Source organism: Notamacropus eugenii, chromosome 1, assembly GCF_028372415.1.
Source record: "Notamacropus eugenii isolate mMacEug1 chromosome 1, mMacEug1.pri_v2, whole genome shotgun sequence".
Lineage (NCBI taxonomy): Eukaryota > Metazoa > Chordata > Mammalia > Diprotodontia > Macropodidae > Notamacropus > Notamacropus eugenii.
Genome location: NC_092872.1, coordinates 9634793 through 9657394, shown reverse-complemented (window position 1 = coordinate 9657394; position 22602 = coordinate 9634793). Strand labels below are relative to the sequence as shown.

Here is a 22602-nt window from a genome sequence, read left to right as displayed (position 1 = left end):
AAGTTTTTGGGGAAAAAAGAGCAATAAGAGTCAATCAAGAGTGTCCCATGGCAGCCAAAAAAGCTAGTCCGGTCTTGGGCTGTGTTAAGAGCAACATATTTCTCAAGAATAAGGAAGTAATAGTCTCTTTGTGCCCTGCCCTGGTCAGACTGTCTGGAGTATTGTGTTCAGTTCAAGGCATCACAGTTTAGGAAATTAGAAGGAATCCATAGGAGACAGCTAGGATAGTGACTGGCCTTGAGTTCATTCCACATTCCATCATTCTGCCATTTGTAGATCTGAATTTCTCCTGCCTAGGGAGTCTCCCTCATCTTACTCTTAGAGTTTCTAGAACTCAGTTCTTATCTTTTTTTTTTTTTCCATGTAAATATTCATTGTCTCCTAGAGCTGGGCTGCAGTATCACACTTCATCAGAAGGTGTCAGTCAGGGCACTCTGTTCTGATTATTATTTCTAAAACTTTCAGTTTCTATAAAGTGAACCAGTTTCCTGTGTGGTGGGTCCTTGACTCTTGTGTTCATCCTTTTTCCAGAATCTGTGGCTGTGTTTGCCAAGGAGCAGCAGACACAGAACAAGGTGGAGGCTGTGGCTGGTAGCAGTGCCACCCTGAGCTGCGAGGTGGCCCAGGCTCAGACAGCAGTGACCTGGTACAAGGATGGAAAGAAACTGAGTACCAGCCAGAAGGTGCATGTGGAGGCCAAGGACCGCAGCCGGCAGCTGGTGGTGCAGCAGGCTGGGAAGGCAGATGCTGGGGAGTACACCTGTGAGGCTGGGGGCCAGAAGGTCACCTTCCATCTGGATGTCAAAGGTCAGTTGTCTGGGATAGAGGGTGAAATGTCTTCTGATTCCGAGGGTTGCATATGTGTGTGTGTGTGTGTGTGTGTGTGTGTGTGTGTGTGTGTGTGACACACAGACAGCGAGAAGCTGCTGTGAGGAGATTCACAGGCTTCTTGTGCCTAGTCATCTGATTCATATAACACCATGCCGGGCATTCAGTCCCTAAAAAAGAACCATGTTTCCTTCAACTCCTCCCCACCACAGTCCTGCCTCTTGCTCCAGCATCCCTAGTTTTTCTCTGCCATTGTCTAGAAATCTCTGATGCCGTGGCTGGTTAAGGGGAAGGGGCCCTAGACCAAATGGGGGCTTATTCTAGAGCCAAGTTTTCTATTGGCCCTCATGTTGAATAAATCATAAAAATGCAGCAGCAGAGACTTTTGGCTTTTATGGAACTGATGTGCAAGCAAGGATGGAGTCATTCGGTAAACTATGTCAACTTGTTCTGCTGTCTCCCATTAGAAAATCGGATATATGTTGTCACACCCCAAACAATAACAGCAATCCTTAGTCCATTGTGTTCTGACTTTTTATAAGAAATTAAGACAGTATTCTATTCTGCAGCATGTTGGGTGTTATAATATGACAGTGATGTTCAGCCTACTAACAGTAGTTATAAATTTGAGGAATGTCAGAACTGCGAGGGGCCACATGATAGTGAATCTTGAGAGAGGCTAAGTGAATTGTCTGAAGTCACACAGCTAGCAAGGTCTGAGGCTGGATCTGAACTCAGATCTTCTGACTCTGTGGTCTGTCACCTAAATACCTATAATATAGTACATAGGATCTCAGAACTGGAAGGCTTAAAGAAGTCAGCTGGGCCAGTCTCCTAATTTTACAAATGAGAAAACTTGGTAATTGTATCTCTTGACAGTTTCCCATTCTCTTATGGTATTTCTTAGAGCTTTATAGTACACTCCCCATAATTTCTTTGCACCAGCCCTTGGGACAATCTCCCACATCAGAAGGTTCCCCTGATTTGACTCTCGTGGCTCCTAGCTCTTATCTCTTTCTTCTTCTGTCAGAAAAACTGCACTATCTGAGAAAGCGGAGCTATAGTCTTGCCCTGCAATAGAAGGTGCCAGGGTCCAACAAGAAAACTACTGACCTTCAAAGCTTCACTTTCTAGGCACACTGGTTGTGATGCATCTTTGACCTCATGTGTCCATCCCTTTCTCAGAGTCTGTGGCTATGTTTGCCAAGGAGCAGCAGACACAGAACAAGGTAGAGGCTGTGGCTGGTAGCAGCGTCACCCTGAGTTGTGAGGTGGCCCAGGCTCAAACAGAGGTGACCTGGTACAAGGATGGAAAGAAACTGAGTGCCAGCCAGAAAATACGTTTGGAAGCCAAGGGCCGCAACCGGCAGCTGGTGGTGCAGCAGGCTGGGAAGGCAGATGCTGGGGAGTACACCTGTGAGGCTGGGGGCCAGAAGATCACCTTCCATCTGGATGTCAAAGGTCAGTTAGTTGTTCTGGGTGTTGGGGAACAGAATGCCTTCTGATTCCAGTGTGCATGTAGATGTGTGCATACATGTGCAAGTGTACATGTATGTAACTATATTATGTACATGTGCATGTTTAAGCTAGCGGAAGCTCTGGGGCTGTTTGTTGTTCTTGACCTCTCTCAAGTCATTCAGCATGTTACTAACACCACTTTCTTTGGTCCCTAATCTGGTTACTTTCCTCATTGTTGACCTGGCTTTGATGCCATGGCTGTGAGGAAATGGGAGGGAAGGGACATAGTAGCATACAAGGAGAGTTAGAAGGGACCTTGGAGGCCACTGAGTCCAGTGTCTCCAACTTTATAGATGAGTTAAGGGAGGTAAAGTGTCTGAGGCTTGATTTGAACTCAGGTCGTCCTGACTCCAAGTCTAGTGTCCTGTCAGCTTTATCATGTTGCTTCCCACACAGGTCAAAGACTAGCGGGGCCCACATGCCTAGAATAAAAGGAATCACTTGCTGTAGCCTGAACTCAACACTAATTGGTACAGCTAATGTACACACATTCTCTGCTTTGGAAAAAATGTGGCCAAACCAAGTTGTCTTTCTATAAAGCAAATTTAGTTTTCCTAACAACATCCAATAAATCAGACAAATACACACACACACTCACACACACGCACACACTGAGTTAAGGCTTTTGGTAATGAGGGGATCTAAATGACAACCAGTCTCATCACATTTGGAGCACCATAGAACACCAGTGACTTTCTGAGACTGGATGTAGAATCAATGTGATTGCTGAAAGGGATTTTACATATTATCTAGTCCATACTGTCTCCCCCTCACTGAATACCGAGCAGTTATCTTGACTAGTAGCACCCCCCACCTTTTCAACATTTTTAGAATGTTGTAGTGAATCCCTGGCTCTGGAATCCCCCCTATATTTCTCCCACCAGTCAATCGGGAATTCCTGCCACATTAGCAGATCCATCCAATGCTACCCTTGCAGTTCTAGGATGCCAGGATCATAGATTTAGAATCAGAAGGGGCCTTAGAGGTCCAACTTGTCCAACTCACTCACTTTACAGATGAAGCAACCCAGATCCAGGCAATGTTAAGTCACTTGTCTAAGGTTATGCAGTTGCAGAGGTGAGATCTGAACCCAGGTCCTCTGACTCGAGGACCAGGGTTCTTCCCCCTGTATGCTTTTTGGCTCATCTTTGAAACTGTGTTCATTCCTTTCCCCAGAATCAATGGAAGTATTTGCCAAGGAGCAGCAGACACAGAGCAAGGTGGAGGCCATGGCCGGTAGCAGCGCCACCCTGAGCTGTGAGGTGGCCCAGGCTCAGACAGAGGTGACCTGGTACAAGGATGGGAAGAAACTGAGCGCCAGCCAGAAGGTGCATGTGGAGGCCAAGGGCCGCAACCGGCAGCTGGTGGTGCAGCAGGCTGGGAAGGCAGATGCTGGGGAGTACACCTGTGAGGCTGGGGGCCAGAAGGTCACCTTCCAGCTGGATGTCAAAGGTCAGTTGTTCTGGGTGTTGGGGAACAGAATGCCTTCTGATTCAGGTGTGTGTGTGTGTGTGTGTGTGTGTGTGTGTGTGTGTGTGTGTGTGTGTGTGTAACTGTACTTGGTACTTACTCTGTACAGCTCTTCAGGCTTTGGTTTTTTGTAAAGTAAAGAACTTGGACTGCAAACCTCAACCTCAGTTTTCTTCTCTGTAAAATGGGAATAACAGCATCTGCCTCATAGGGTTGTGAAAAATCAAATGATGTAACATCCACGAAGTGTTTTGCAAATATTAAAGTGATATATAATTGTTAGTTACTATTATGATCTCTAAAGTCCCTTCCAGCTCAAAATCCTATTGTCACCTGGGACCCAGTATCCTCCATTGACTCTGGGCTCAGACTGACCAGGTCCAGTCCTAGAGGTATAATCCAAAGAGTTCCCTGGGTCCTCCCAGGTAGGCACCAGGCTGCAGGACTACCTTCCCTGGGATGTTGGCTCTCAAATGCCTTCCAACAAAGGGATACACTGTATAATCTCATCCAGTTGACTAAGAAATTCACCAGGTTGATATAGGACTTCCCACCAATCCCACTGACAGTATAAATAATAGTTAGTCTATATTTTAATATTACCTTTCTTATAGCCTTCATGCAAAATAAGTTAGGGAAAGGGAAGTATGCTTTGCCTTTTGGAACAGATAGATGTGTTCAAGCAACATCGAAGGCTTCTCATAAGAGGAATGCTATTTAAGTATCTAGGTTTTATGATGGATAGAATGCTGGAACTGGAATCAGGAAGATGTGAGTTCCAATTCAGACTCATGGTTTTGGGACCCTGGGCAAATGCCTTCATCAGCCAGTTTCTTCATCTGTAAAATGGGGGTGATGATAGCACCTTCCTCCCCGGTGCGTTCTGAGGACAAAAATAAAACAATTTATGTAATGCCCTTTGTAAATCTTAAATCAGATAAATGCTAGCTATTCTTATATAGTTTACATGCCAATGTGTGGCATTGGAGATACTGGCACAGGACGGCCAGCATGGTGCCCACATCAAAGAAGGCGCTGTGCTCTGAGCAAGGCAGGATGGCAGTAGCTCAGAAGAAGCATGAGATGCACAAATTTAGAGCCATCTCCACTTCAGATGTTCATGTGAATTATTTGTGCCCGACCTTTGGTAGAGCATTCCGAGCTCGTATTAGTCTGATCAGCCACAGTCGGACACACTGTACCTTGGCTATAACATAGGGAAGTCATTTTGGTCCTCTTTGAGAACAGAGGTCAACAACCAAACCAACCAACCAACCAACCAACCAACCAACCAACCAGTAAGATGGCAGGACCTCCTCATCTCATGCCTCAGCTTTGCAGTAGCGTTTTGGTTGATCTCCTTGCCTTAAGCCTCTCCCCAATTCCTCCTGTGTTTAACTGACAAAGGGACCTCCCTATAGGTGAAGTTCTGCCATGCCCTTTCCCTACTCAATAAACTCCAATGGCTCCCCCCATTACTGCCAATCCTATTTAGCTTTTCAAGCCCCTCCCACCATGGCCTCTTCATATCTTTCCAGTCTTCTTGTACTCTAATCCTTCCCCTTCATTTAACCTATAATAGAGTAAGGGATACTGGCCTCCATGCTGTTCCTTGAACACCACATTCCATCTCCAACTCTGTGCTTTGTCACCGACTGCCTCCCATGTCTAGAATGTTCTCCCTCCCCATCTCTGACTGCCGACTTCCCTCATTTCCTCCACATCTCAGCTCAAAACCCGCTTTCTGCAAGAAGACACTCTCAACACTAGTGCCTTCCCTCTAAGACGACCTCCTGTTTATTTATCTTGTTACATTACATAGTTATTCGCCTGTTATATTGCCCTTTGAGCAAGCTCCTTGAGAGCAGGGATTGTTTCTTGCCTTTCTTTGTATCCCCAGGGCTTATAGTACCTAGTGCATGTAAATGCATAATAAATCTTATTGACATGACTTGATTATAAAATCTGACATACATTAATTTTCACAGCAGAAGAACAATACCCTAATTCACCTTAATTTAGAGTATTTGAAAGGGACAGAGACAGCAGTCAGTTCCAAAGCACGCTGGGAGCAATATTCTTTCTACTAAAAGCAGACATAGAATCATAGACTAAGAGAAGGAGACAGGTCCTTAGAGAATATTTAATGCAATCACATTGTTTTATAGAGAAGGAAACTGAATAGTTGTATTACCGACAGTTCAACTTCTTTTTGTAGCTTTTTTAGAAGTTTGTAGCTCTCTCCAGTCTTAGCATTCGTTCTGTGCTTCTCCCACCAGCCTAGAGGAAATTCTCCTAAATCAAGGGATGCCCTTGATCAAGCTCCTACAATCGCCAAAGTTGTAGCAAAAGGACTTATGGATTTGCACTTGATTCAGGTCCTGGCTTTTTTGCTTACTAGCATCTCTGAGCCTTCATTTTCTCATCCGTAAAATGGGGATGTAGTTAGGACAGTGCTTTACAAACCTTAAAGTGCTGTGGAAATGAAAAATTATCTTTTTCTGTCCCTTTATCTGCAAATAATAATAGTCTGGTTCATAAATCACAGCCTTAATTTTCTGTATCGGTGCCAGTGTCTGATAGCGTCCTCTGGTCTAAAAAGTACTCACTACAAAATGTCAGTTTCTGGAAGGTAAGTTAGTGCTCTGCGGGCTGTATCTTTGACTCCTGTGTGTTTTCCTTCCTTTTTCTAGAATCCGTAGTGGTGTTTGCCAAAGAACAAAAAACTCAGAGCAAGGTGGAGACTGTGGCTGGTAGCAGCGCCACCCTGAGCTGTGAGGTGGCTGAGACTAAGACAGAGGTGACCTGGTACAAGGATGGAAAGAAACTGAGTGCCAGTCAGAAGGTGCATGTGGAGGCCAAGGGCCACAACCGGCAGCTGGTGATACAGAAGGCTGGGAAGGCAGATGCTGGGGAGTACACCTGTGAGACTGGGGGCCAGAAGGTCACCTTCCACTTGGACGTCAAAGGTCAGCTACTTTCTGGATCAAGGAAATTATAATGCTTTCTGTTCCAGGTGTGCATGTGTGTACGTGCGTGTGTGTATGTGTGTGTGTGTGTGTGTGTGTGTGTATGTGTGTATTGGGAGAGGAAGGGACATACCTGTATGTATGAGCTGGAAGGTTTAATTATGACCTAGAAACTCTGGGACTGCTAATGTCTCTTCACCCTATGGTTTCTTCATCAGTCCTCTTTTGGCATGGTGGAAAGAATAAATTGGATTTACAATCAAAGAATGAGTTCCAATCTCAGCCCTGCCTTTTATTATGCCTATAACTGGTTATAGATCTGTCATTTGTGTGGGCCTTCAACCTCAGTTTCCCCATCTGTACAATAAAAGGGTAAGACAAGGTGATCTTTAATGTTCTTTGTGGCTCTACATCCTAGGAATCCTTATCAGTAAGTCATCTGGGCTCTCTTCTTCTTGTCCTATCTCGCTATCCCAAGGTCAGAGGCCTTTCTGATGCCTGGATTGTAGGCACCTGGAGGAAGGGACTGTAGGCTGAGGCCCAGGTCTAGATGCACAATTGCTATGGTCATTATGCAAAGAAAATCAGGAAAACAGAAGTACATGCATTGTTTGCTTAATCAGTCAATCAGCAAACATTTATTAGATGCTGACTGTGTTCTGGGAACCATGTTAGGTACTAGGAAGACAGAAATGATCCCTGTCCTTCGGAAACTTACATTCAGCCAGAGGAGGCCTGTACATATAAAATTACATACAAATACAAAAAATAGATATGAGATAATTGGGGGCAAGGGGAGTTGAGGGAGTCGTGATTTACAGGGGGGCATTAGGAGGAGCTTCATTCAGAAGGTAAGGATTGAGCTGAATTTTCAAGGAAGGGAGGAATTTTAAGAAGGGAGAGTGAGGAGGGAGAGCCTTCCAGGTTTGGGGGCTAGATAGCCAGATGAAAGGCATAGAGATAAGAGAGGACTGTAGAATGGATGAAGGGGAATACTCTAGAAAAGGTGGAAAAAACAGACTGTGGCCAAGGATATGCTGGAGGCAGCTCAAATTGGCTTGTGAAAGCCAATTATTAAATTTTCAAGGTGAGCGTTTACACTTTGGAAATTAGTAATTGCTAGAGATCAGGTCTTTGCTTTAAAAAGTGATAGAGCAAATGCTAATGGTATAGATTAAGCTATAAGTTGTGTCATGCGTCCATTTCTGTCCCCAGAGAACTCAGTTGTGTTTCAAGCGCGTCACTAGCTGGGGCCAGGTTGTGAAGGGCTTTGAATGCCAGAAGAGTTTGTATTTCATTTCAGAGGTAATAGGGAGCCACTGGACTTTACTAAGTAGGGGAATGACCTGGTCAAGCCTTGATTCAAGAATATCCGTTTCAGAGTTGTAAGGATTTGGGATTGGAAAGAGGGTCTCTGTGAGAGATGGTGAGGACCTGGACCAGGCTGGTGGCTTTGGCAGCAGAAGGGAAGGGATGAATGGGAGAGGTGGTATAGAGGTAAAGTCAGTAAGACCTGACAACTGATCAGATATGTGGCAAAGATGGGGCCAAGGAAAGCTGGAGGATTTCTGTAAAGTGAATCCATCTTTCCAGCTGCATTCTATGATAAAATCAGGCATACATTCCTCAAAACAAAACGGAAATAGAAATCCTTAGATTTCCTTAAGGCAGCTAAGTGGCTTTGTGCCAGAACTGGAGTCAGGAAAGCTTATCTTCTTGAGTTCAAATTTGGCTTCAGACACTTACTAGCTATGTGACTGTGGGCAAGTCACTTAACCCGATTTGCCACAGTTTCCTTCCCTGTAGAATGAGCTGGAGAAGGAAATAGCAAACCAGTCCAGCATCTTTGCCAAGAAAACCCCAGATGGGGTCACTGAGTCAGATGCAGCTGAAAATGATGGAGCAACAAAGATTTCCTTAGGAATTCTTTAAACTTTTGACTTTAATGACAAGGTTAAGAGAGGAAATGTCCCTGTGACATTCTAGGTGATGTTCTGCTTATTAAAAGGAGACAGAGTCCATAGAACAATTCCATGAGCATCAGAAGTGACCTTATATCATAACAGTGTTGTCACTGCAAGGGACATAAGAACATAGAACTTAGAATGTCAGAGCAGGGAAGGATTTTAGAATAGAGAATGTTAGAGCTGTAAGGGTCCTTAGAACATGGAATGTTAGAGTCTAGGAGGGACCTCAGAACATGGAACGTCAGATCTGGGAGGGACCTCAGAAATGTGGAATGTCAGTTCTGGGAGGGACCTTAGAACATAGAGTTTTAGATCTGGGAGGGACCTCAGAACGTGGAACGTCAGATCTGGGAGGGACCTCAGAAATGTGGAATGTCAGTTCTGGGAGGGACCTCAGAACGTGAAATTTTAGAACTGGGAAGCATATTTAAACATAGAACTTAGAATGTCAGCACAGGGAAGGACCTTGATCATTTAATGATCTCATCGTACAGAACAGAAAACTTTATGGTTGTTGCTGCTGGTCATTCATTTTTTTTCTCTGAACCCTTTCTAGCTTTCTGTAGTGCAGTCTTGGCTCTGGAATTCTCAGTGTGTTCCTCCCACCAGCCTTTGGGAAAATTCATCACATCAGGGGCTCTCTCTTATCCTACCCTTGCAGTCCTTTGAACTTAACTTTTCCTTGTGGCTTCTCTTGCTTAAATATATCTATCAGAGCCGGCTGTAATCTCACACTTCACCAGAGGGTGCCACAGTCTAACATTTGGTCTAAAAATTACTAATTGAGTTTTTGGAAAGTGAGTTAGTGCCCTGTGTGGTATATCTTTGACCATGTGTGTTCATCCCCTTCCCAGAACCTGTGGTGGTGTTTGCCAAGGAGCAGCAGACACAGAACAAGGTGGAGACCGTGGCTGGTAGCAATGCCACCCTGAGCTGTGAGCTGGCCCAGGCTCAGACAGAGGTGACCTGGTACAAGGATGGAAAGAAACTGAGTGCCAGCCAGAAAATACGTTTGGAAGCCAAGGGCCGCAACCGGCAGCTGGTGGTGCAGCAGGCTGGGAAGGCAGATGCTGGGGAGTACACCTGTGAGGCTGGGGGCCAGAAGGTCACCTTCCATCTGGATGTCAAAGGTCAGTTGTCTGGGGTAGAGGGTGAAATGTCTTCTGATTCAGAGGGTTGCATGTGTGTGTGTGTGTGTGTGTGTGTGTGTGTGTGTGTGTGTGTGTGTGTGCGTGTGTGTGTGTGTGTGTATGTGACAGACAAGTGGACAAAGACAGAGAGAACCTCGAAACTTTGCATCCAGAGTTACTCATACCCTCCTCTCTCAGTGATTTGCTGGCATTGTCTATTATCAAATTCACTTTTCTCATCCCCAGCCCTGGGCACCCCCATTTTACTATCTGGATTTCTCTGATGTTCTTTCTGTGGGTAGACTAGGGTTCAGACTTATAGATTAAATGGAACCTATTCTACACAGCACCTAGTAAAGGCTGAGCCCTCAGGTACTAAGTACTCATTACCCAGTACCTTCCAAAACTACATATAGTCCTTTGTCACTGGGAGTAATGGGAGGCTGGATTACAAAGTGAATCTAAATGAATCATCCAATCCATTTACGTGTCTTCTATGTGCCAAGCATTATATTAAGATCTGGGGATATAAGGAAAATAAGGAAAAATTTAAAAATTTTTAAAAATTAAAAGAAATTTTAAAAATTTAAAATAAAAAAAAACTGTTCTTGCCTTCAAGAAGATTACATTCTAATGGAAGAGGCAATATATACATAAATAGGCACATACAAGACACAGAATAGATAGCAACCTTTCATTTTTCCATAGGGGAATTCTGTCTTTGGTGTGACAGCTGCTTGGTGGATTGTCACTAACCTTTCAGTTCCTAGGGTGGTTGTCTCTGACCCCAGCCATATTTCTGACTTGCCAATGTGTGCCCAGGACAAAGAATAACACTTTAATATTGACCCAGGAGAAGACTGAACCTGGTGAAATCTAGTCCAAACCAACACACACCTACTATGTGCTAGGCACTCCAGATAAAAAGACAAAAGAAAAAGCAATTTTATGCTACATTTCAAAGCCAAGTGGAAGTGAATTTTGAATTCTTCATGGCTTTGGATTTTCTGTGCTGCTGTTATACCCCAGTAGTTTGGTTAAATTGCATCATTTGGGTGGGAGCAGGCAAAACTAGTATTGCTTTTTTAAAAAATTGATGTGTTTTGGGAAAGTTGGAGAATTTTTGTAGAGCAAATCTGATTTTCTCATTGAATTTCATTATAAAACTGGAGATGTGTTCTAGCACATAAAAAGACCAAAATCTTGTTTAGGAACAAAAAGGTCAGCCCCCAAGCATGCTGACCATTAGAATTTTACCCACTGAATGCCATAGTTCTCACTAAGAATTCATATTTTCATTAAAGGATTTTCAGCAGTTATTATTTTCAGAATTCTTAGTTGTTTCTGACTCAATGTCCTCTGCCTTCCTCACCTACAAAAACCATTTTCTCAATTCCCCAACCTTATCCTGTAGACTCATGGAAGCACTGACCTTCAGAATTCTACAGGACTTCCGAGGTCCTCCAGGCCAACCTATATATGAGCAGGAGCCTTCTCCACATCCCTTCCATATGTAGTCATTTAACTTCTGCTTGGAGCATGCCATTGATGAGGTGTTCACTACCTACCAAGGCAGTTCTTTCCCCTTTGGGATCATTCTAATTGTTTAGGTAGTATCCTCACACACTTTATGCAAGATGTCCCAAAAGTCTGAGTGCAGTTTTAACCTATTAAAGCTAAAAAACTATTGGAGCTTAAAATTGTCCTTCTACAGCATCCACCCCTTGCTCTTCATTGTGACCTCAAGAGTCTAGAAAAGCCAGTCTGGTCCCTCTTCTGCCTTTTGGTACTTACTTAAAGATAGCTTAATCTCCTCTTTTCCAAGTTAAACATCTCCACTTTCTTTCCCCTAAATACTGAGTCCTCTCACTGTCCTGGCTGTCCTCTAGCTTGTCAAGGCCTTCCACATGGAGGCACCCAGGACCAGGGGTTTGCTGGAACGAGCTTAAACTCATGAAAACTGATTGTTAAATTTTCATCATGAGTATTTATGGCTTGTTGTGACTGTTTAGTTGCGTCCAACTCTTCACGTCACCATTTGGAGTTTTCTTGGCAATGATACTGAGATGGTTTTCCATTTCTTTCTCCAACTCATTTTACAGATGAGAAAACCGAGGCAGACAGGGTTAAGTGGCTTGCCTAGGGTCATATAAATTTCTGAGGCCAGATTTGAACTTAGATTTTCCTGACTCTAGGGCTGGTATTCTATCCATTGAACCATCTAGCTGCCCTTCAAAATGTTACCCCTTGAAAATGGGCAGATGCTACAAATCAGGGCTTGACTTACTGTTTTGTTGATTTAAGAAAGTGAGGGGATATGTGTTAATAATGCAGATTAACCTTAAAAGTATGTTCTGAACAGTTCCAGCCAGGACAGGGAGCCTTAGGAAAGTTTAGTGAAAAGACTGGAATGTGACAACCCACTATGGCTTAGCAGTGTGATGCAGCAGCCTACAGAACTAATGCAAATGTAGGCTTCGCTATTAGAAATTTTCTGCCTAAGATCAGGGGGATGACCCAGTCCTCTGCCCTCAGGCTCCCCATGGAATGTCATGTCTAGTCTGGGGCAAGAGAGTGGTGCTGGTCAATGCCATTGCAGGGCTTTGAACCCCTTTTTTCTGAAGCTATTTACAACTAATGGCTTTAGGCTATAGTAAGCCCCTTTTGTCATTTGAAGCCCTCCAACCTGAAAATTTCATAACCCTAAGTCAAGACCCTTAGTTTCTGTAAAGCCAGTGGATGTCCTGTGTTGTTCACTCCATTAATTGCTTAGAGTATCCTGACTATGGCTGGTGTCCATGTTTATCTCACACCTAATCTTCATTTATTTTGTGATTGCCACCACAATGGACTGCTCTCTCCATCCATTCCTTTGTCCATCCCATCTCCCTAGCCTAGTATGAGCCCCTCCTTGCCCCATCTCCATCTGTTGACGTCCTTTCCACCTTCCTTCTGAAGCCCAGCTCAAGCACCATTTTTCCTGACCCTCTCCTTACCCCTCCTTCCCCTCCTGAAATCCCTCCCAACTCTTCCTGTGGCTCTTTTCTTTACACTTTGTTCATGTTCTTTTATTAGCTATTCTTCTAAGTGTCTTCCTCTCTCTGCCCCCTTCCTCCCCAATTAGATATTAAGCTTTTTGAAAGAAGGGTTTGTGTTTTATTTACCCTTGTAAATAAAGGCGAGAGAAGGATACGGGGGGTGAGAGAGGATGGTAGGGAACAAGGGATCCTTTGGAGAGAGAAGAGATGAACAGAGGAAACTCAGTTTACCAACCCAACATGTGGGCTAAAAGAAGAGGTCAAACCTTGGGCACTGATGAGGGGGGACTGGAGGTGGGAGGATTCCTTGTGGGGATAGGGCTTTGGGGTAGGGGTGCGGGGCTTATCTGCTACTAACTCAGATCCTATGTCAGGTTTCTCCCTGCCACTATAAATGAGGGCTGGCTTGAATTTATAGAACTCCTAGGGTCAAACAAAGGGTATGCAGCCTGGGGCTTGGAGGGAATGCTCACAGGACTCTGGGATGGAGACCACAAAAGACTGCTTAAGTTTAGGCTGAGCTAAGAGCCCTGGGGGCACTAAATGGACAGAGCAAAGGGAGACAATAGTGTCCAGTTTCTAAATAACAGCGGCAATAATAAACAACAAATGAATGAATGAAGGATGGATGGACAGAGGCCAGAGCTAGGGACAGAGGTTCAGACAGGACCTGGAGATCTCTGGCCAAGTGCCCCCCAAGGATGAGGCAGCGGAAGCCCATCAGATCCAAACTGCTTTCCCTCTCATGCCCCTCTGCTTTTGGTTCCCTGTAATAACTAAATAGTGATTATTTCTCTTTTACCCAGGAACTATGAGGGTCTTCCCCTCCCAATTTGATTTTTTTTTTATTATAGGGGACATCCCTTGAGTAAGTTAATGAAGCCTATTCATTGAATGGCTGTATCTCACTCAAAGTGAGCATGTGATAAGACCTTAGCCTGAAAGGGTCAGGGTCTCACATTGCTTCCTGGGCCATCTCCAGTCATCCTGATGAATATCTGGCCACTGGACCCAGATGGCTCAGGAGAAGAAAGTGAGGCTGGTGACCTTGCACAACCCTCCCTCACTCAAATCAAAGTCATCTGCAAGTCATGTCATCATCTTGATGTCATGGTCCTGTTGGAGAACAAAGGACAGACACAACAACAAGTTGGATTACTGATTGTGTTCCTTTAGAACCCAGAGTTGACTTTTCTATCCAGTGCTGCAGATTTAGACGGAAACAATCTGATAGTTCATTTGGATTCTCTGACTTTACCTTTTTCCTCTAGAGGTCACAGTGGTGTTTGCCAAGGAGCAGAAGACACAGAACAAAGTAGAGGCTGTGGTGGGTAACAATGCCACCCTGAGCTGCGAGCTGGCCCAGGCCCAGACAGAGGTGACCTGGTACAAGGATGGGAAGAAACTGACCCCCAGCCAGAAGGTGCATGTGGAGGCCAAGGGCCGGGGCCGGCAGCTGGTGGTGCAGCAGGCTGGGAAGGCAGATGCTGGGGAGTACACCTGTGAGGCTGGGGGCCAGAAGGTCACCTTCCATCTGGATGTCAAAGGTTAGTCACTGCAGGGTCACTTCTTGGTAGTTTAGTTATGACTGGAGAGGAATCTTGCTGCACCTCTGAGCTTCTCTTTGTGACTGCTAGTGTGTCCTACGTGTGTACCCTGGGTTAACAGGCAGAGATGAGCAAGAGACTGCAGAAGTGCTTGGCAGGGAAAGAATGGCACAGAATTGTGATTAACATGGTAGAAAGGATCTGAGTGTCTGAGTGAATTCTCAGGTCTGGCTTCATTAACACCTACTCTGTCAATCCTGGTAAATGGGGGTAATTGGGGGACTTACTAAAGACTTATCTGTTGGCCCCACCATTCAGCAACCATTGCTCTTTAAGTGGGTGATGTAGTCTTAAGTCAATGACCACACAAGAAAGATGAAGGACTATCTTTGTGTAAAGCTTTTGTATCTGAAGCATCATTTATCGGTTTGGAATTTGGGGAAGGGCTGTGGTAGCTGGCTTTTGGTTTCATAATTAGATACTGGAACAGGACAGTGGACCCCAGGGCACTTAAAGAAGTGTAGTAGGCCTTCCAGGTGTGTGTGTGGCGAGGGGGGGGGTTGTTGGGGGGGGAGGGTTGAGGCTCTGGCTTGAGGCTTGGTGCTGTAAGAGAGGAGGAAAGAGGAAGAGAGAAAAGGGGAGAATGAGAGAGATAAAGGGAAGAGAGGGAAAGAGAGACCTACAGACACAGACACACAGACACAGAGAGGTATAGAGGATAAAGGAAGAGCTGGGATCCATGACCATTCATTATACTTGACAGAGATAAATTAGACAGTCGTAGAGTTTCCCTTCAGTTATCCTTACTACTGAAGGGGAGCCAGGTGGCACAGTGGATAGAGCACTTGGTCTGGAGTCAGAAAAACTCATCTTCCTGAGATCAAATCCAGCTTTAGACACTTACTAGCTGGGTGACTCTGGGCAAGTCAATTGACCCTGTTTGCCTCATTTTCCTCATCTGTAAAATGAGCTGGAGAAGGAAATGGTATTTGTATATTTGTCAAGAAAATCCCAAATGGAGTCATGAAGAGTAGGACGTAGCTGAACAACAAATTAGAAGGGATCTATGCCACAGATGACTGAAATCAGCAGATAAAAATCCTATTTTAATTTTGAATGTATCACATGTACCCGATGACAATGATAATTATAATCCCTTATAATATTATTATAATCTGTGGAGGCAGGGTGATATAATGTATTATAGATAGCTGAGAGAAGAGATATAAGATATCTAGGAAGGATAGGCTGATCAAATGAAGATTTTTACAGATAGGGATATGTGTAAAGGCAGTAGGAAAACACCTTGAGGACAGGGAGGGATTGAAGATAAGTGAGAGAGGGAGAACAGTAGGGGGACAGTGTGCTGGAGAAGACGGGGTGGAATGACATTACTTTAGATTGGATGCAGAAGGGCTAGCTTCGGCAAGGAAGACTCTTCATGTGATACAGGGCAAAGAAAGGGATGTAGGATGAGGAGGAAGGGAAAAGAGGGACCTTTCACAATCTGTGGGATGGAGCTGATCACGTTTCTCAACAAGCCTAAAGAGGAAATGCCCAGCAGTTAAGGTGGAGGCCAGTCAGTGCATCCAACTCTGTCTCCACAAACATGGTTTCTGTTATCTGTACCTTAGGGAAGTTGCCCCTCCTTCGCAGCACTTTTAGAACTTCCCTGATTCTGGAAGGTCTTTTTGTGCCCCTCCTTCTGGCTGTTAGGAAATTTTCCCTCATCCAGAAATCTCCTGTCCCTTTTTCTTATTCTCTGAATATTTATTTAGAGTATCTAATAGACTGGGCAGGGGTCTTGCCTTTCAACAGCAAATGCCTCACCTCCAGACTTTAGTTCTGGTGAGGTGACTCAGTGCCCTGAGTAGAGTCTTTGACCCAGTGTTTGTGATTCTCTCAGAGCCTCCAGTAGTGTTTGCCAAGGAGCAGCAGACACAGAACAAGGTGGAGGTCATGGCTGGTAGCAGCACCAGCCTAAGCTGCGAGGTGGCCGAGGCGCAGACAACGGTGACCTGGTACAAGGAAGGAAAGAAACTGAGTGCCAGCCAAAAGGTGCATGTGGAGGCCAAGGGCCGCAGCCGGCAGCTGGTGGTGCAGCAGGCTGGGAAGGCAGATGCTGGGGAGTACACCTGTGAGGCTGGGGGCCAGAAGGTCACCTTCCATCTGGATGTCAAAGGTCAGTCCTTGGGCAGTGACTTTACCCAGGATGCTTCGGGATGAGGAGAAGGATATCACTTCTAGTCTAGAAAGGGCAGCCAATGTTTCACATGGTCTGATGGCATTATTTCTGTGCCACATCTTGGGCACAGATGATCATCTCTCTTTTTCCTTCTTCCCCTTCCTTTCCCTCCATCTCCATTGCCCTGAAGTCATGAGGAGATGGCAACATGGTACAGTGCCAAGAACACTTGGCATTAGAAGACCTGGGCCAATCAATTCCCTCTCTACCCCTACAGGTAGTTAGTGATGCAGTGGGTAGAAGACAGCCTGAAATCACAAAGACCTGATATCAAATCTAGCCTCAAATGCTGACGAGCTGTGTGACCCTGGACAAGTCACTTAACTACCCTCTACCTCAGTTTCCTCATCTGTAAAATGAGGACAATAATAGCACCTATCTCCCAGGGTTGTGGTGAGGCTCAAATGAGGCATTATTTGTGAAGTGCTTAGCGCAGTGTACAGAACACAGTAGGTGCTTAATGCCTACCTCCTTCCTTCCTTCCTGTTTTCTGAATTGTCTAATAAGGAATGAGGCATCAGGGGCAAGGTCCCAGGAACTTCACTCTAATTATGTCATAGGAAGGAAGCAGTTGGGGAAGGGGCCAGTGCCCAGTCTCCAGGTGGGTTAAGCCTTCTTATCCATTCATATATAGAGGAGAAGGGGGTGGGGCCGCACCTGTTAAGCTGTGTTTGGCCAGCTCACAACACATAGAATCAAGTTTGAATGTTATGTGTGAGGTACAATGAAGGAGACCTTTACCACAGAGAGGATCAGCTAAGGCTTCTTAGAGGAGATGGCATTTGAGAGGGGCCTTAAAGGACATGCTGGAACTTAACCTTCTAGGTAGAGGTTCCATTTGGGTGACATGGGGTATGTGGTATTATGAGAAGAGACTAGAAAAGGAGGATGTCACCAGCTTGTGAAGGACTTTTAGTGCCAGGAAAAGGCATTTACAGCACCTCCAATTGACCGCACCTTCTCTCTGTGCCTACAGCCACATCCTCATCACTCCTGGCTTGAGTGAGCCTCATTATTGCCTTGTCTTATAATAGCCCGAGTCTTTCTGACTCAGTTCTCTCTGCACATTCTCCAGATAGTTGCCAACTATTTTCCTCAAACATGGATCAGTAAATACCAGTGATTTCCTATTGCCTGCAGGATCACATAGAAAGGCCTTCGTTTGACATTTAAAGGTCTTCCCAACCTGTTCCCTTCCTACTTATCCAATAACACACTCTCTTCCATATCTATTCTATGATCCAGTCACATAGGTCTACTTGCTGTTTCTCAAACACAAAATTTCATCTCCCTTCTCCATGCCTTTGCACTGGTCATTCCCCATGCCTGGAATGCTTTCCCTCCCAACCTCCAGCTCTTAGAGTCTCTTGCTTCTTTTGAGACTCAGCTGAAGTAGCACCTTTTAGGAGGCATTTCCTGGTTCTTCAAGCTCAGGTAGGGCCCTGCTTCCCTACCTTACCCCTCACCTTTATCTCCTATATTTGTCTGATCTGTTATGATTTTGATATATTGTCCTCCCTCCTTTCCTTTCTCCCCATTAGAATGTTGGTTCCTGGAGGGGAAAGACAATTCTGAATTTTCTTTGAATCCTCAGTTCTTAGAGCAGTGCCTGGCACACTTAATAAATAAATTCCTGTTGAGTGATCCATTGATTTATCAAACACTTTCAGGCTTTCAGAATATTCTATATAGGCTATCTTATTTGATGCTGATAAGTACCCTGTGAGGTATGGAATGCCAGTATGATTGTTCCCATTTTACAGATGAGGAAACTGGCTTCATGAGATTCAGATCTCCTCCCATTTCCCCAGCCTTTCTGAATGACAAGAAATTTGCATCTCTAAGAGATATGTCCTTCAAAGATTACAATGCAAGCTAGAGCAAAACGTATGCAAAGGAATGGTTGAATAGGAACCAGAGACTGCAGCAGCAAGGGTCTCCTCTAGTGGACTCAGTTTTTCATCATCTCAAATCAGTTTTACTTGACCCAGATCCACAGGTGGAGAGGAAAATAACCTTGTTTTTTAATTTTTGTCTCTACCCCTACGTGTACCTCTTGTCCTAGAGCCCCCAGTGGTGTTTGCCAAGGAGCAGCAGACACAGAACAAGGTGGAGGCCGTGGCTGGTAGCAGCGCCACCCTGAGCTGCGAGGTGGCCGAGGCACAGACAGCGGTGACCTGGTACAAGGATGGGAAGAAACTGAGTGCCAGCCAGAAGGTACATGTGGAGGCCAAGGGCCGCAGCCGGCAGCTGGTGGTGCAGCAGGCTGGGAAGGCAGATGCTGGGGAGTACACCTGTGAGGCTGGGGGCCAGAAGGTCACCTTCCATCTGGATGTCAAAGGTCAGTGGCCTTGAATCTGGGAATCACAATTCCTCCTGATTTTAGTGTATATAGATAGATTTGTGTGTATGTTACCAACAGCCTGGAAACTGGAGTTGTGAGGTAATTTAATGCTTCAGAAAGACTAGGAAAAACCCAGGTTTGGTCCTTACTTTCTGGACAAAATGATTGATCCTTCTGACTTTCATTTTTCTCATCTTTAAAACCAGAAAGTTGGACCCAGATGATCTAAATGCTAATACGAGTCCTAAGCAGGGACATCTATGGTTTTTTCCCTTCTTTAAATTGTTCTAACCTTAGCCACCACCAACAAAACCAAATATTCACGAAAAAGAATTTTAAAAAAAATTATGTCCACATAGCGTGGTAGCAAGGTAGTCTAGTTCCCTCATTATGCTTTTTGTTGTTCGGGTCACGTTCAGTTCTTCATGATCCCATTTGGGGTTTTCTTTCAAAGATACTGGAGTGGTTTGCCATTTCCCTCTCCTGCTTAGTTTTTACAAATTAGGAAACTGAGACTAACAAGGTTAAGTGAGTTGCCCGGGGTCACACAGCTAGTAGTAAGTGTCTGAGACTGGATTTGAGCCTACGTCTTGCTGACTGCAGGCCTGGCACTCACTGCGCCACTTTGCTGTGCTCCTTATTTTGCTACTTATGAGGAAATCAGGGCCCAGAGACTTAGATCATTTGGGACAATGCAACAGGTACTGAGGAAGGATTTGAACATCGAACTCCAAATCCAGTACTGTTTCCACCATGCTAGGCTGCTTCTCTTGAAGCTTTGCGTATCAGTAAGCACCCCGACATACACAGGGGGGGCTGCTAGCACAGATTCTTAGATCTGCATTTATAAAAGGAAAGACAACTTTCAAGGAGCCAATGATCACTTTAATCAGGCACATGCATCATTCACTTAGTTCAGGGGAAAGTCAGCACCCTGAGCTTCAGAGAAAATACAGAGAAATCCAAATCAATTGACAGTGTTTCCAACCTGCCTGACAGTAAGCAATACATACGTCACAGTTCAACAGACAGATGCAACTGCCTGACCATGTATATATAGTTTCAGAGGGGAAGCACCAACATCTGGGTTCTCAAAGCTGGTTGGTGAGGGGCTCCTTAGTGGCTTCCTAGACTCTCCTCTGGCCAAACAGAGTAAGCCCCAAAGTAAACCTCACCTCAGAGTATTTATACATTTTTTATAGCCAGAGGGCATCACGACCCTTGAGAACCAGTGCCTCACTAGAAAATGAACAAAAGCTGTGGGCTTTCCTACAAATCTTCCCCAATCAAACTCCCCTTAATGGGCAGGCCTGTTGATGGGTGGGGAAGATCTTCCCATTAAGAAGCAAAATTATATTAACAATAAGCAAAAATGCATTACCAACACTTGTTAGGGCAAACTCAAAACTTTGTTATTGTGGCATTTTAAAAAAATATGTATGTTAACTTTTGAGAGGCACTGAGGTGAAGTGGATAGAGAGCCACCCTCAGAGGTGGAAAGACCTGGGTTCAGGTTCTGCCCTTGACACATACTGACCACATGAGGACAGGTCAGTTAATCTCAGTGTCCTGGGCAGCTCCCTGAGACTGTCGCCTCCAGAATAGCTTCTGCATTGGTAAAGGGAGTTTTTCCCTGGAAATTCTCTTTGTCCATAAAATAGGGTCCTGTCAAAACAACAACAACAAATTAACTTTAATAAGATAGAAATGGAAGCATCTTGTTTGCTTCTTTCCTTTCTTGAGTCTTTTTCTCTAGAATTAAAAAAAAATTGCTGCTACTTTTCAATAAAGCGCCACCTCATCAGAAAATCAATTCCAGATGTAACAATCGTCAAACTATTGTAAAAATACAGGATTTTATAAAGCAGTAATGTAGAAACAGCCCTAACAGGTTCTTTTATCAATCAATCAGTAAGCATTTATTAAAGCCTTCTATATGTCAGGCACTGTACTAAGTGCTTAGGATACAAAAAGAGGCAAAAGATAGGCCCTGCCCTCAAAGATCTTATCATCTAATGAAGGGTTTACAGCTTTATTCAGCATCTTTCACACAGAAGTGCCACTTGGGGTCTATTGGTAACCACTGATGCATTCCGACTGAGTCACAGAATCATAGGCCCACAAGATATGTGGTCCCGATGAAAAGAGCCCTTATGTGTCATCTAATCTGCTTCTTCCATTTTAAATAGGGGGAAACTGAGGCCCAGAGAGAAATGTGTTGCTTAAGGTCACATTGCTACTAGATAGGCAGACCCAAGGCAGTGAAAATGCCGGTGTTTAAGATGTATAAGTATTCTTTATTACTGTTAATTTTTTTTATATTTTATTTTCATTTTCAAATTCTCTCTCTCTCTACACTCCCTCTCCTACCCATTGGAAAGGCATGAATTACTGTACCCATTATACATATGGAGTCATGCAAAACTTATTTCCTAATCAGTTGTGCTGCAAAAAAAAAAAGCAAGAAAAATAAAGTGAAAAATTATACTTCTATCTGCACTCAGAGAAGTGTGTGGGGTGTTCAGCTAGGGCACAGCTCATTTCTGATGCCAGATTTCCATCCTTGATGTTCCTTCTCAGCATTCACACACACACGCACACACGCACGCACGCACGCACATACACACGTATTTACGCTTAGGAAAAACCAAACATTGACTAGAGTTTGACCACACAGCCAGAAATTGTAAGTGGTCAGGTCTTCTTATGCTATTTAATGAATTGAGTTGTTTTTTTTTTTTAATTGTCAAATATCTCACTGGACCACACCTTCTGGTTAGCCACAACATACTTGGCCTGTACATGGACACCTGGGGTCTAAGTGACAGAGAAATTGCCATATGCAGTTAATTCACCTTCTAAAACTGGATTCAAATGAGCTTTGGAAGTCAAAGTCTCTCCTCAGTATGAATCGTGGAGTCCCCCATATACAGTGTCCCAAAAGTCTTGGTGCAGCTTTAAGCTCTTAAAGCTTAAATAAAATAGCTTAAAACTGCACTAAGACTTTTGGAACACTCTATATAGTTAAGTGGAAGACAGTGATAGAGTTACAGTACTGTATAATTAGAAGGAACCTCAGCCTGACATCAACTAAAATAAATGAGTCCCTTTGTCCATTTCCTTTACCCAATGAGGATCCAGATTTTTCTTTAAGATTGCCAATGAAGATGAACCCATTGCCCCTCAAAAGCAACCAGTTTCCCCTTTGGATAGCTTGGGGAATTTTTCCCAACATCAAATCTAAAGCTACTTCCCTGAACACCTCTGCCCATTGTTCTTAGCTCTGTCCTCTAAGGTGAAAAAAAAAACCAAGATGGACAAGATGAGATTTAAGTACCTTATAGCTCTAACCTGTGGAGTGGGCTCTTCCAAATTAGCTCCTCTAATACTTGGAGACACCCAAATTTCCCAGAATTCCTCCCTCCTCCTTGTCCATTTATTGCCAACAGCTCTTCAGGCCTAGTGGTAGTTTTGTGCTTCATCGTGGTGTCATCTAATATGTGGTATATATCCATTTTGAGACTACTCTGACTCAAGCCTTCAATT

General features: G+C 44.4%; 1 protein-coding gene across 16 annotated transcripts in view; it reads left to right on the top strand.

Moving 5' to 3' along the window:
* The window catches only part of OBSCN (obscurin, cytoskeletal calmodulin and titin-interacting RhoGEF), a 322112-nt gene that overhangs the window by 52200 nt on the left and 247310 nt on the right, over positions 1-22602 (top strand). For 15 of the 16 annotated variants that reach the window (XM_072652782.1, XM_072652744.1, XM_072652762.1 and 12 more), the window contains exons 12-19: positions 532-807; positions 2014-2289; positions 3523-3798; positions 6510-6785; positions 9607-9882; positions 14192-14467; positions 16374-16649; positions 18778-19053. In XM_072652782.1, coding sequence (XP_072508883.1) covers positions 532-807; positions 2014-2289; positions 3523-3798; positions 6510-6785; positions 9607-9882; positions 14192-14467; positions 16374-16649; positions 18778-19053 — 2208 coding nt within the window. The remainder of the gene's footprint in view (positions 1-531; positions 808-2013; positions 2290-3522; positions 3799-6509; positions 6786-9606; positions 9883-14191; positions 14468-16373; positions 16650-18777; positions 19054-22602) is intronic. The other variant, XM_072652736.1, reaches the window with a different exon arrangement.